General features: G+C 39.2%; 1 protein-coding gene across 5 annotated transcripts in view; it reads left to right on the plus strand.

Moving 5' to 3' along the window:
- The window catches only part of TFDP2 (transcription factor Dp-2), a 66,001-nt gene extending 54,255 nt beyond the window's left edge, over positions 1-11,746 (plus strand). For all 5 annotated transcript variants that reach the window (XM_064457695.1, XM_064457696.1, XM_064457694.1 and 2 more), the window contains 2 exons: positions 2,937-3,042; positions 3,933-11,746. In XM_064457695.1, coding sequence (XP_064313765.1) covers positions 2,937-3,042; positions 3,933-4,116 — 290 coding nt within the window. In that variant the 3' untranslated portion in view covers positions 4,117-11,746. The remainder of the gene's footprint in view (positions 1-2,936; positions 3,043-3,932) is intronic.
- The last annotated feature ends 1,814 nt before the right edge of the window (positions 11,747-13,560 follow it).

Genomic DNA, 13,560 nt, shown 5'->3' on the forward strand with positions numbered 1-13,560 from the left:
GACACTTGCACCAGCTTAAGATAGCATCCCAGGGTCACAATCCTAATTACACGTTACTACCCATTTCGTCATTTTGACAGAGTTACTTTCCTCAGCCCTCCTCATGAGCTGGTTGGGGATACTGAACTGCAGGCTTTTTATCTGGCAGAGGAGTTTCTGACAATTCAGCATGCAAAGCTCTAGCTAAGGGCTCAAACCAGAACAGTCCAAGTATAAAGGAGGGAGTGAGATTGCTGGGTGAACAGAAATACATCACTCACTGAGACAAGCATAAACTCTTGTAGAATCATAAAAGGTACAAGATGGTACTCTGGATAAGTCATGCATATACTGCAGGCAGATAATGCAAAAAACCAAGTCCTGCCTCTGTCATTTGAGTCCTTGCTCCTAGAAAAGACACTACAGATAAAAAAAGCAGGAAATAAAAATTCTGAGGCACTAGTAGTTGTGGTAACACCATCCCACCTCTATGTATCCCACTAAGGCAGTGGGCAGAGACAGTGGTGCAGTTTAGGACCACTAGATTACAACGCTACTTTATTCTTCCCTGCATGAAAAAAGTGCTCTGCGATCTACCTGCGTAACAAGCCTTGGCTGGAGATGGAACTGAAGAGATAGGAGTATGCATTGAATGAATGAGCTTGTTCAGCTAGCAACAATAATCCTATACAGACTTCTATTAAAGGCTACTGAGGGTATTCCTTTAGAGCTGTCTCATATAAAGTGCAATTTTCTACCAAGTATATCTCCTGTGAGATATGCCTGGTTCATAATAAGGTCTTAGATTGGACTGTACCAGCTTGGGAAGTTGCTTCATGAGTCTAACTATTAGCAATTTATCCACTCTGCTAGAAGTAGCAAGTCTTCTCATTGTAGGCAGGCTTTGATTTTGACAGTCCTTGCCAGACAGGAAATGGCTTCTTAAACTCTCCATCTTTCACAAACTTATTCTTTCCCCTGACTTGTGAAAGCCCACTGGAAAGTAGAATTTAGAAATATAAGGCAACGAAAGCACAAGGCAGGGATATGCATCTATGAACCTTCTTTCTGCCTTATGTGTAAAATCCGTACTTTACCTTGCTCTTCAAGAAGCATTTATCCCAAAACATTAATAAAATGCACAATTACTAGCAACGACTTGTTATTATTGGAATATTAATAGTGGGCACACAGGTACGCCCCTTCAAAAGGCCAGGAAACAACACTGTGATACATCACTAATCTACTTCATTAATCTAAGTACAATGCAGTCATTCCAAATGGTTCAGCCTCCTCTTGCAAAAGACTGGGGGAGACTGTCAGAACATGTTCTCCCTAAAAATGAATCTGCATTTAGGGCAATTTTAATGAAAGCCACCCAGCTATGTCCATATTCACCGATTCTCATCCATTCTGTCCTCATAGATCACCCTAAAGCTGTCACTTACTTATGAATGTTTTCTGTCATGTTCCAAAGACTCTGCTGGCAGGAACAACCTTGCTAGCATTGCTTTGTAACATGCCATTTAAATGCCTCGCTGCTAACAAGTCTCCACAGCACAAAACAAGGTAACCTGAACCCCAGTGGATGGTGAGCCAATTTGTGTGGCTGTGAGAACCTGCTTAAAGCAGTCCCTGTGCTAGGCAGTACGCTGCCAAATCTCAGGAGGCCAAGGCTTAACAAGAACACAGGACAAATGAGAAAGCGTACTTAACAAACACAGTTATTCCTCTTACCTGCTATTATAAATATATACAAAAATTCTAGATAAAATATGGATAGCATGATCCCATTTTACTGCCATCGTGCTGTACAGAACGATGATTAAGCATAGAAAATAATAGTAAGGACTGTAACTCCTGGTTTAAGGCATCCAGCTGGAACCTCATGCAAGCACCATGAAGAACTAAACAGTCCTGATAACACAAAGTTAAAATAAAGTTGAGCTGGAATCTGGGCAGGTCAATAGAAACACCTTATCTAAGAAACAAACTAAAAACAACCCCCCACCCCCCCCACCAAAAAAAAAAAAATTCCCCTAAGCGTACTTGGGTCACTGGACTTGTTTTGCTGACTTGCTTGGCAGAAATGTGCGTAACAGCCATTACCTGTCAGGGCATTTGAAAACAAGTACTATGCGGGTTGTAAGTAAACCATTCATGGCCCTCAGAGGGCATTTAACACATTACCTCAAGGAATTCAGCATTGTTGCAAGACCATTTTAATCCTAAAATTTCCTATCCTGAGGGAGGTGTGCACAGCACACATGCAGCATACACCAGGCTCTTTCATACTCTTGGCACTAGACCTTTGACATGGTCTATTCATGCGCAGAGCCGACTGCCTTATCTGTCCGGTGTCAGAATGGATCAGGAGGCTGCGTTACAGCCAGCTGTGAGACCACCAAGATGAAACTGCCTTTGGTCATCAGCACACACACAACTGAAACACTTGCTGCCTTGACGGCTTCATGCAGTTTCTCCAGTCCTGACAAGTACAGGTCCCATTTATACCTTCACCAAGCACAACAGCAAAGGCACTTAGAGCTGTTGGGGCATGTGACAGGTCACTCTGTAGCAGCAAGTTTCCACAGGGACTCCAAAACTCTATTTCAGGTACCTGTGATTGTGTACAGCTACTAGCTGGGGTCATCTGCAGTGTGAATTCTCTTCAGACAGAGGGAAAAAAGTTCATAGAAATAGCCACAGTTATGAGTGTGAGTGAGTGCATCCACAAACACTGGGGGGGTGGAGGGGTATATACACACACACGTACACATATATAAAATTTCATCTTGATTGAACAGGACACATCTACTGTACAAAATTAACTCAAGCTCCTGGTACCTTCTTTTCTAAACTAAGGAATCCTAACTGCAAAAAGACTGCAAAGTTTGATGGTAAAAGAAAGAAAAAATTTAAGTACCTATCATAAATACAGTTATGCTCTCTTCTAGATATGTCTGAAGGACTTTCATGGATAAATCAAGGCTTACTTTCAAGTTCAGCACAAGCAGTTTCACATTTAGAGGTAGCAGGAGGCACTTCTGATGCTAAAGCAAGGTAAAGAAAAAAAATCTTTTATTCAAGGATAGTGATACATGATTTGTGGTACTTTCAGTTACCTCTAATTCTTACCATTTACATGCAGGAAACATTTTCTATTATGGTTGACTTCTGATTGTGAAAAAGTCCTTATTCTGTGTTCCTTGATAATTATACTTGAAAGGTCAAATCAGCATGCTTTGAATTTTGAACACAGTAGCTATTTTGTGTCTATGTTTCAAAATAATAGAATCACTTCCAAGCCCTTATTATAAGGACAAAGTTTTCCTGATTAACCTTTAATTCCTGCCCGGGCATGGCCTACAAATAGGTAATTGCATGTGGAAAAAAGCCTTGTAACACTTCTGAAGAATACAAAAGAATGTTCAGTGTATAAATGTACTACTGCTTTAGCTCTCATGAAAGAAGTGTAGTCCACACAGTCTAATCATAATTTTAAATTAAAAACCAACCAACCAACAACCACCACCACAAACCCAATCCAAAAATTACCTCAACCACCATACTTTGCTTGGAGGTTACCTGTACCTTAAAAAACTGGAAGGAGGGATTATTCTGGAACAGGCTCTTCCTCATGACATTTTCATATTGCAAACATTTCTGTGTATGGACAACTATGATGGATTTATTCTTCTTTAAGCTTTCTTCAGCTTGAGCAATTCCACTAGTTGGTTATGGAAAAAAAAAAAGCCACCCAATAGTGTTTTTCATGCAACAATCCAATATTTTAGTAGTTTTCATAATTATTAGCTGTGTTAAATGAAAAGTTTTTTGATTTTACCTTGTTAGTAGCATTTCTTTAACTAAAGGAAAAGCTGGGGCCCAAAAGAACGCTTAAAACTTCATGAGAAATCATCTAAACTTTGACATTTCTGTTGTTTTGATAGTGAGAATCCAGGGTTGTGTTTGGATGCTGAAGTGGCCTTAGCAACTGGGCAGTTTCTTGCCCCTAGCAGCCAACAGTCCAGCAGCGCAACGTCACGCTACTCTGAATCACGGGGAGAAACTCCATGCTCATTCAATGATGAAGATGAAGAAGATGAAGATGAAGATTCTTCCTCCCCAGAATAAGGACAGTAGAAAACGGAATACACAAAATGCTGCTCAAAAAATATTCTTAATAGGAGCTCCTGTTTGGATTTTACTTGTTTCTTGCCTTGGTTTGCACTGTGTTCAGTGAAGCAAAATGTGAAGTGAAACTTCAAAACAAATTCATCCACAGCTGAAATTTAAACCTTTTTGTAACCAAACACAGTGTGACATGCAGACGTCTGCAGAGCGAAATGGGTTTCATCAACTATAACCAAGGAAGAGAACAAAGTCCCTGGAGATTCGGCAAAGTAAACATCAAGTTCACATTTTCCATTTTGGGACATTCTGTCTCAAGTCTCTGTCTTCCCCTTATCTTTACCAGATGGAGAAGAACACAGAGTCAGTCAACAAATGCCAATTCTTGCATCGTCGTTTGGCTGTGCTACCTTTAGAAAATGGGGGAGAGAGCACGCGCGAATGCGCGAAAATGGCTATTTAAAACTATCTTATATGAAAGTTGTTCTAGGGAAAAGGGGCTATTAGAATGTTTGCTTTTTTTCTGTTCAACTTGCTGTATAGAAGATTCTTAAAGTAATATAAATTGCAAGTGATTAAATGAATCTTGAAATAGTTTAAATCCATTTTAGATACTCTAAAAGTAACAATGGTATGTCTCTTTTGAAAGGTTCATATGTTCATTTATACCGCAGACCTAATTTATTATAAATAAGTGATTATTCTTAGCCGTTATTAAATAGTCAGGATAAAGGCAGTATTCTCTGCACCAGCTTTTTTCAAGGAAAAAAAGTTTAAAAATTGTATTTCTAGATTATAGTGTATCCAGTATAGCTTCTCCTTTACTGTTCTAACTTTATAATCCCTTTGATTTTATAGCATGTGTTGGGTTTTTTTAAAAAAAAGGCCTCTCTGTTAAGGATCTCAGGCAGCATGTTTTCAAGGCAGTATTTTCAAATTCAGGGTGGGCAGGTCACATAACTTTTAAAGTCATAGGTTGAGGTTCTTAGGAAAAAAATTAAATTTCAGTGACACATCATTTCATGTTTTGCATTCTAGTCAGCTTGGATGTTGGTAGACTAACTTTCTTAAAATGAACTTCTGTTGCACTCAACTTGATGCGCCTTTGAGAAATAGTATCAAACCACTTCTTAAAATAATTCATGGCTAAAATTTACACAACATGAATCTCACTTTAACAGTTAAATTAGACTTGCAACAGGAGGCTCCGTGTTCTATAGTTAACATCACATCACAACTTTTTAAAATAAAACTTGAATAACAGAGCAAAATACACCGTAGATGCACTCTTCCCGTGGTGTTCTAACATCGAGTATTTTAACTAGTCTTGAAGTTAACTGTTTTTAATTAGGTAAATCCAGTTTAAGAGAGTGTTATTTCTTTTTAGCTTTTAAACTGTCTGTAAATAGTTGACCTGTTTCTAAGTACAGCGTACTACCTGTCAGAGCTCTGTTATTTAGTTACAAGATTAGGCAGCTTGTAATACTGTTGTTTGCTTGAGCAATGGCAGCAAACTGGATCCTGTGGCTGCTGTGACCATGACTCTAGCACAGTGTGGGGTATGTCCACATGATCTTTTACAGACAGACCTGCACGGAAGGAACACGATCCAAAAACACCCAGCCTGAGCTAGTGAGATAAACCGAGGCTCCAGCTGAAAAGCCACCTGGCTGTTGTACGGCAGTTAGCACACGGCTAGCTACATACAGGACAGGTAAAACTGCGAGGAGCGTACAAGCACACCTGCATGTTTGCATTAAAAACTTAGAAACCTTTCACAGAGAGTTGGAACGCCTGCATTTGAGGTACAGTTAGGGCAGCACCATTATTTAGGTAGAGGTCTTGACTGAGCAAGTAGAGCTATCTAGCTTACACAAATGAGTTGCAAATGCACAAACTATATGCCTACCATGTTATCCACCCTCTGAGCAAGACTGTTACGACTGTCCTGTGCTCATGGCTCACAGGCAACAGCAGACACCACCTCACTTCAACCAAATCTGCATCACTACCTCTATATGAAGAAAAGCTTTACAAATACAAAATAATATTCTTGCTGAGAGAGTCCATGCACTTGGCCAAAGTGGCTCACTTTTGAAATAACAGGAGGAGAAGGTAACAAGGCACTCTGGTCATACTACTATGGAACTGTCAGCTTCATGAATGACCTTTCATTTATACAGATAATTGCTGTTATTCTGAAAAAAACATTGTTCTTTCAAAAACTGTCCCATCAGTCAGCTTTCATTGGAGAGGGCGGATCAGAGATACGGGATACATGCAGGATCCTAAGGAAATCTTAAAGAGGGCAACATTTTATAAAGTTATTATTCTCCCTTCCCCCAATACATATGGGGCACATTTAACATTACACCTTCTTCATGTTTCCCACTCAAGATCTGTGTGAAAAGAAAAACCAGCTGAACACTAGTCAATTGCTAAAGAGGAGCACTTTGAACTATAAGAACCTGGCAAAAAAAGGCTTCCTGCCCAGAAATGGAATGTATTTTATTAGCAGTCAGTGTGCTTTCTCTTTAAAGGAGGAAGATCTTCAGCGATATCTTCCTTCCATTGGTGTCCACATCAAAGCAGCAGACTGCACCGCTACTTGCTTTCTGGCAAACTTCAAGCTATCAACTTTTTTGTTTTTTAAAAAAAGTAAATAATAATCTAGGAGCACATAACATTTATTTAGACAGTTGAACCAAGACTTTAAAAGTAATTTTCCCTGAACTAGTTGAATATAAAGGACAAAACAAGTTAGAACATTTAGAAGAGACTTCAAAAGGAAATTATTTCCTTGGGATTCTTTGTGCCAAGTTCCAGCCAAGGATGAAGTTCAACTAAAGCACTGCAGTCTTGTGGTTACACTAAAGTCTGGGAACTAGGAGAATTTTGGGCCTTTTCCAGCCATAGTCACTCACATACAATCCCAGGCAAGCGTTTCAGTCATTCTTGTTGATCTTAACTGACACATTTAAAATTTAAAAAAAAAAAAAAACCCACACAAAAAACCCAAACCACAAACATAAAACACGCACAAACCAAAACAGGTAAATGCAGGACCTCACAAATGCAGCTGTTGCATCTGAATTGAGCTCTGAGTAATTATGAGTAACAGGGGATTGAGAATGTTAAGCAACCGCACCGCTCCCACTAAGCTAATGGCAGGAGCTGTGCTCTGCTGCTTTAACATGCAGGCCTTCCCGCCCCCAAAAGCCAGCAGCAGATGCTCTGCAGAAAGGAATGGTCATTGGCAAGACTGGTTTTCCCATCTTCTATTCGGTTACCATCATCCTCGCCTGTCTCGTGCAATGCCCTTGACATTCATTGGTATGAAACAAGTAACGACCGGTACTAGATGGTATCTCTTATATGACAAAGTTAACATTTAAGTTCTCAGGCGTGACATGTTTCTATGTCTTGGAACACTATTTCTTGGTTATATATTCAGAAGGCACTTGGCTGCAAGCAATATAATGCTGTGTGTAAATGCTTTTATATAGAGCAGTAAACAACTTTATTTCTGGACAAACTTTATGGTGCCTGAAAATCTAAATTTGACTTGAAAAACTTGTCAGCACCACAAACTAGAGTCAAAAATATGAGTGGGAGACAGCATTTTTCTATTATGTGGAAATCTGACATAATGCTTGTGGATTTTGTTTTTTTAAAATCTTATTAAGGTGTGCCGGTCTTCTCATTTCAACACTGGAATTAATGACAACAATCCACCTAATCTAAGAAAGCATGTATATTAAGTAAAGACTAAAGCAAATGATACCGGTTTTACTGAAGGTATGATTTTAACTTTATTAAACCTAGTACAAGCCACACTGTAGATATTTCCATTTTGGTCAAGGGCTTTGTTTATTTTTTTAAACTACAGCCTGCAAATACTCCTAATCCTTTTGAGCTGCTGGAAATTGTAGAGTACACAGAATAGCTGCAGAAGGACTTCTGCTGATCAACTAAGTCAGCCTGAAGTAACATTATGTAAAAAGGCCTAATAACCAAATTTTAATCCTTTTTGGTTTTTTAAAAACAAAAACAAACCCCTCAAGTTCGTACATAAAATGATGCTTGATTTTAGAATTCCAGTTAAGGTTTTAAATGTCAAGTGCCTTTTCTTCTGACCATACCCACCATTTTAATTCAAGAGCATGGCTGAAACTTAGTCACATTTGAACACTAGGCAATACTCATTTTTATAATTAACTGGCTCTTTTCAGCTGAAAATAACCCAGGCAGTTTATCGAGAAGACTTTCCTTTTAGCAAGCTAAAGACGTTTGAGTTTTGGATTCATTTAAAAACAAAGCAAGTAACCACAGGGTATAGGATATAGTAAGCAAACCAAGTTATCATCTGACTGACCCACCTAATTTATATCTTTTCATTAGAAGAGTCTCTCAGGAACGTAAGTATTTTAAATAACCAGATAGGATGAAGGTGGGAAAAGACTATATGAGCTTTTTAAATTTTTTCTTTAAAAAATTCTAGTAATATCCATACGTTGAGGTGACATCTTTCTGCTTACTACAAGCTTAAATTAAAGAAGTGCTGCAGCTGAGTTATGCCAAGGCCTGGTATATTTTATGGCTGAAGGCGTAACAGTGCCTGTGGCAGCAGCATTGCTGATGAGCAAGGCAGAGGCTAAGGACTACTGGTCTGTTTATTGAGTTTTTGTTCTTTAAAATAGGCCACTTCTTGAATTCTAACCTATGTCTAGAAGTAATATGCCACTAAATCAGTGTGATTTCTGATTATCACACACCTGCCCTTGCAAGCATGTGTTAACAGCTCTAAATACTTAATTTTCTGCTGGCAGATGTTCACATAACCAAATCCCAGTACCATGAAACTCCTGGAACTCTCATTCCTTAGACTTTACTAAGTTCCCAAATCAGATTATCTCTTTCCCACTTAGCTGTTAGAAGTTAGCCTGTTTTTTTAAGAGGCTGTGAGCAACTGTTCTCCCCTGGAGCCAGGTCTATTGCCAAAAGAATCCCCACACCCAACGTTACAGCTTAGATTCCTTCTGCGAAGTATTGCTACCATTTCAGGTCACTGTAGAGCTGCTCACACAAGTACCTCCTAGCTCGTTCCATCTAATTACCTGAGCTGGCACCCATGGATACTTGACCCAGTGCCCACAAGGTGAGGGAATGCACATAAAAGCAGTCCCACACTAACAACTGAAGGGGCTGTTTATCACAGCAGTTTATATAGTCCATATTCATGCTACATCTTTCATACTTCTGCCTTGTCTGGCCTACCCCAAAGATCAGCCAAAACCAAAATGTTTTCTTTCTGCTTACATCATTTTGACAGTACCCAAGAACCCAACATTTACAATATCCACCTCAGCTGCAGGACCCCAAAAATCCTTGCTTGAAATTGGGCAGAAGAAACATCTGAGATCTAACCATCCAAATCCCAGGAGAAAGCCTCCCACTTAGGAACAATATGAAGCAAATGAATACATTTATTTTTCCTTTCTCCAACAAGAAAAGCAGGCTGACCTGGATCAGATAATTCCAAGCAGGGGCAGGAACAGGAGCCCAGACTTGCATTTTTTCTTAGTATCCTGTACTTAGAACAAGTGGCAACCACTTAATCTTCTGACTTCTCTAAATGTCATTCTTAAATACTTAATGCTCTCCAGGTGTAGGCGCTCTAGATACATGAACACCATGGGACAGCAGGAAACAGCTATGTAAAGTTTAAATCCAGTTGTGGATGTAAACCACACTCATCTATGCAGTACACAGAACACTTTTTCCAAGACAAAATGGGTTTTCAACAGTGACTTGGTTTTAGCCTACTCTCATTATCCAGGCTGAGTGAAACAGGGAAATTAATCCCTAGCACTGCCTGCTTCTTGTGCCGTCCATGAAGCAGCAACGGCACACCTGTGAGACCAAGGCCGTCAAAGAAGGAAACACACCACCACATATCTGTAGCCCTTCTTGAAATTTTTAGGTCACATAACAATTATTCTGAACAGCTGCAAAAGTTAAAACACTGACCAGAAATGGTTTAGTCCACAAAATCAGTCTCCCTTTTTTTGGTGGGTTTGTTAAATCCCTCATATAACTTTAACAATTAGTAGATTGGTTGCACTAGTGCAGGGGTTAAGTGGAGCTCCCAGAATTGCCCTAGGAAGACACCAGCTGAATCACAACCCGTCACACAAGTTTCTGGCACATTCCCTTGTCTCTAAAGCCAGGCTGTATATAGGAAAAATACTTCCAAGAAGTATATGCAAATGTTATGACACTGTATCTCACAAGCACCTACTGTGAAATAATTAATCCTACTTTGAACAAACCTGTAAGAACTAGGATCATCCTCGTTCCTCAGGTCCTGGCTGCAACTAATGCCCCGGGACCAAGGCACCAACCTTTGTACCTGCCTATCCTGCCTCGCACCGGGAGTAACTAGCCAGCAAGTACAGGCACAGTTTTACAACAGCACATGTCTGTTGGCACGCCTTAGATGATCTGGCAATAGATCAGTCCCCTGGCAATGACTTAATGCTGACGTACGCAGCAACCAACATTATGGAGCTGCTGCAACATGAAGTAGGTGATAAGGCAGGTCCATCCATCCCCCCATTTGCAGTAGCACTTGTTAATAGCTACTATATTCTACATGGAAGTAAGTCGCAGAGACACTTCCTTTTTATGTTCAAAATGCAGAAACCACTTGAAAGTCCATTAACTTTTAAATGAAATAAGACTTTTTTTGTTGTTGTTAGTGAACGAGGCCAGCTATTTTATGACTTCTTTCAATGCTGAATTCAAAGGTGGATTCATAAACGTGGTGGGCAGGAAGAAAAGCACTGACAAATCCAATTTATGAGGATGCTAATGATATGGGATTTGAAGTTTTAATTACTTTTTTAATCCACTTTTCTTACTCGCCCCCTCCCCCAACATCTATATTGGCTGTATTGGCCTAAAGCGCCACACACTTTGGCAGAAATTTTTCTCCCGTTTCTTGTGCTAAACTCCTGTGTCTTTGGCAAAGTCCAAGTAGCCCATTCAGCTCAAACAATTTGCTGTGTATTTTTGAATTCCCCATAGATTGCTTTCTTTCCAAATACCTTTAAATTATAAACTAAAGTTTTATTTTTGCAGAAAGACTGCTATTAAGCTATGCTGATTTTTTTGTCCTGATCAAATAGCGTTAATTTCTACTACCACATTGTATGTGGCTAGGAGTGCTGTAAAAAAGAATGTGGTAGTATTATGTGTACTTTAAACACTGACAAAGATATAAAGAAAAATACATATACAAAGTTTTACTTTCCTAATAGGAACACTGGCATTAGCAAATAGTATATTTGAACCAATAGGAAATATTACTTTGCAGTAGCAAACACTTTGTAAATAAAAACTTGTTATTTTTTTAATGGAAATTTTATAGAAGAAGCTATTTCTGTATACTCAATTGATCCCATGTTTACTGAAAATGCTGCAACTGGGAATTGTACGTTGCAAAACAGGGGTTTGGAGCAGCCAAGTCTGAAGTGAAAACTGTACGCTTTGGAGAAAAACATCCAGTCGTCTGTGAACAGGAATGTAAAGCTTAACTGTAGAAGAACTGAATAAAATAATTTAAAGGCAACGGGATTGGGCTTGTTTTTGAGAAAAACATGGAAAAAAGTTGCTCCAGGTTGATGTTGACAGTACATGTACCTCATTTAAATCAAAAATAAAAAAAGGAAACCTCCTACTTTAGCGTCCAGGAAATATTGCATCCTTTGGTGTTTTGGAAATACAGAAATCGAGCAATTGTGGCCTCAATGGGTACCTTACCATTCAGAGAAACTTAGTATGTTGTCATCCAGGGAAAGATGCCAGATTTCTGAAATTGTTACGTTTTGACAAAGTAACTCACAAAACCTTTCGGCATGTTACCGCCCCTGTCGCAACAAGACCTGCACCCAACCTCTACCCAAGGGAAGGCCTCAGAAACAACCATCTATTTCCGTGTCACACTGAATGCATGTTTCACACTGACTTTTTCATTCTGCTTTCTTAAAAGCGTTACGTTTTTCTATTTAACAGTGAAGCCTGCCCGGAAGGAACTCAGTGTGTTCTCCTCAGCAGCCTGTATTCCTGTTCTCTGCGTGCTACTCTTGTGGCTCAGGCTAAACTCAATCCTGTGGACACCCTTCAAACATCTATAGGCTCTGAACATATATCCTTCCAACCCCCTTCCCATATTTTGTTAGCAAGAACCCAAATGGTAAGACTTTAGGGAGCATTAAATACAGTCCCTTTTCATCACCTGTGTTGGTTTTCCAACTCCACCAAATACAAAAACACCAAGTAATTTCACAGCGCGTGTTTTTCCCCACATGCACAGAAGATCCGTGACTCAAACCAGCTGAAAGTAAAGGTTAAAAGACAATAGGAAAAGACTTTGCAAAACTGTAAATTCATTCTTGTGTAATAAGTAGAAACTCTAGCACAGACCCCTTTCATTTAAAATGCGTTGGCATATTTGGGAAGGCATTTTTCATTAGTAGATTTGGCAGACTCCAGTTAGCCCCAAATAACTAGCTAAAAACTCCTGTTGTGTGTTTTTATGGGCAAGAAATACAACTGAAGAAACGAGAGGGTACAGTCTTTATCTCAGTAATAAAGACATTGCTTATTTAAAAAAAAAAAAAAAGGTCTAAAATTCTGCACCTCCTTTTCTGTCAGTGCTACATAAGTTGCTACCAGAAGGATTCTGGAACATAAAACTAAAGGTGAAGCTGGTTGGAATAAATACACTCCTCTAAAGAAGCTAAAAGGACAGGGTTTTGCTGTAAGCTACTTTATTTCTTTGTGCCATGTTTTCACCTGGGGACCTGCCCTGCCAAAAACCCAACAGAGGGACTGAGAGAAGGTTAAAGCATAAAAGCCCTTTTACTCTGCTAAGAAAGAAGTACTCGGCATGGTTCTCTGAGAACGGAGAAGTCTGCAAATAGCTCTCTCTGAAATTACGAATGCTTTCGGTGAGGATTTCTTTGACTGTCCAATAAGATAGCATCATACAAACTGTTTTATATTTTTCTTCACATAAATCTGTATGTTTTCTAAAAAAAGGAATCAAGCAGTGGTAACTGCTGCAGCATTAAGGTGCTCTGAGCTAACAATAACAACAGAAACATTAAGACAACAACAAACCTTTTCTTTGGTTAAAAGAAAAAGAGTCTTTAAAATTGTGTTTTGCTGAATTACACACATTCTCTTAGAAAGCAAAAAGATCTCAAAACATTCAGGGAAACCAGAAAAAGAAAACCACCAAATATGTGTAGGTTTATTATTCATTAAACTTTGTCTCAACCCCAAGTGTAGGATAGGAGATAAATTTGAACAATACTTCATTGTGGAAGCCCGCTGTCACGAGTAATGTCCCTGACTGCGCGTGACTTGTGTAGGTTGCTC

Source organism: Phalacrocorax carbo, chromosome 7 (genome assembly GCF_963921805.1).
Source record: "Phalacrocorax carbo chromosome 7, bPhaCar2.1, whole genome shotgun sequence".
Taxonomy (NCBI): Eukaryota; Metazoa; Chordata; class Aves; order Suliformes; family Phalacrocoracidae; genus Phalacrocorax; species Phalacrocorax carbo.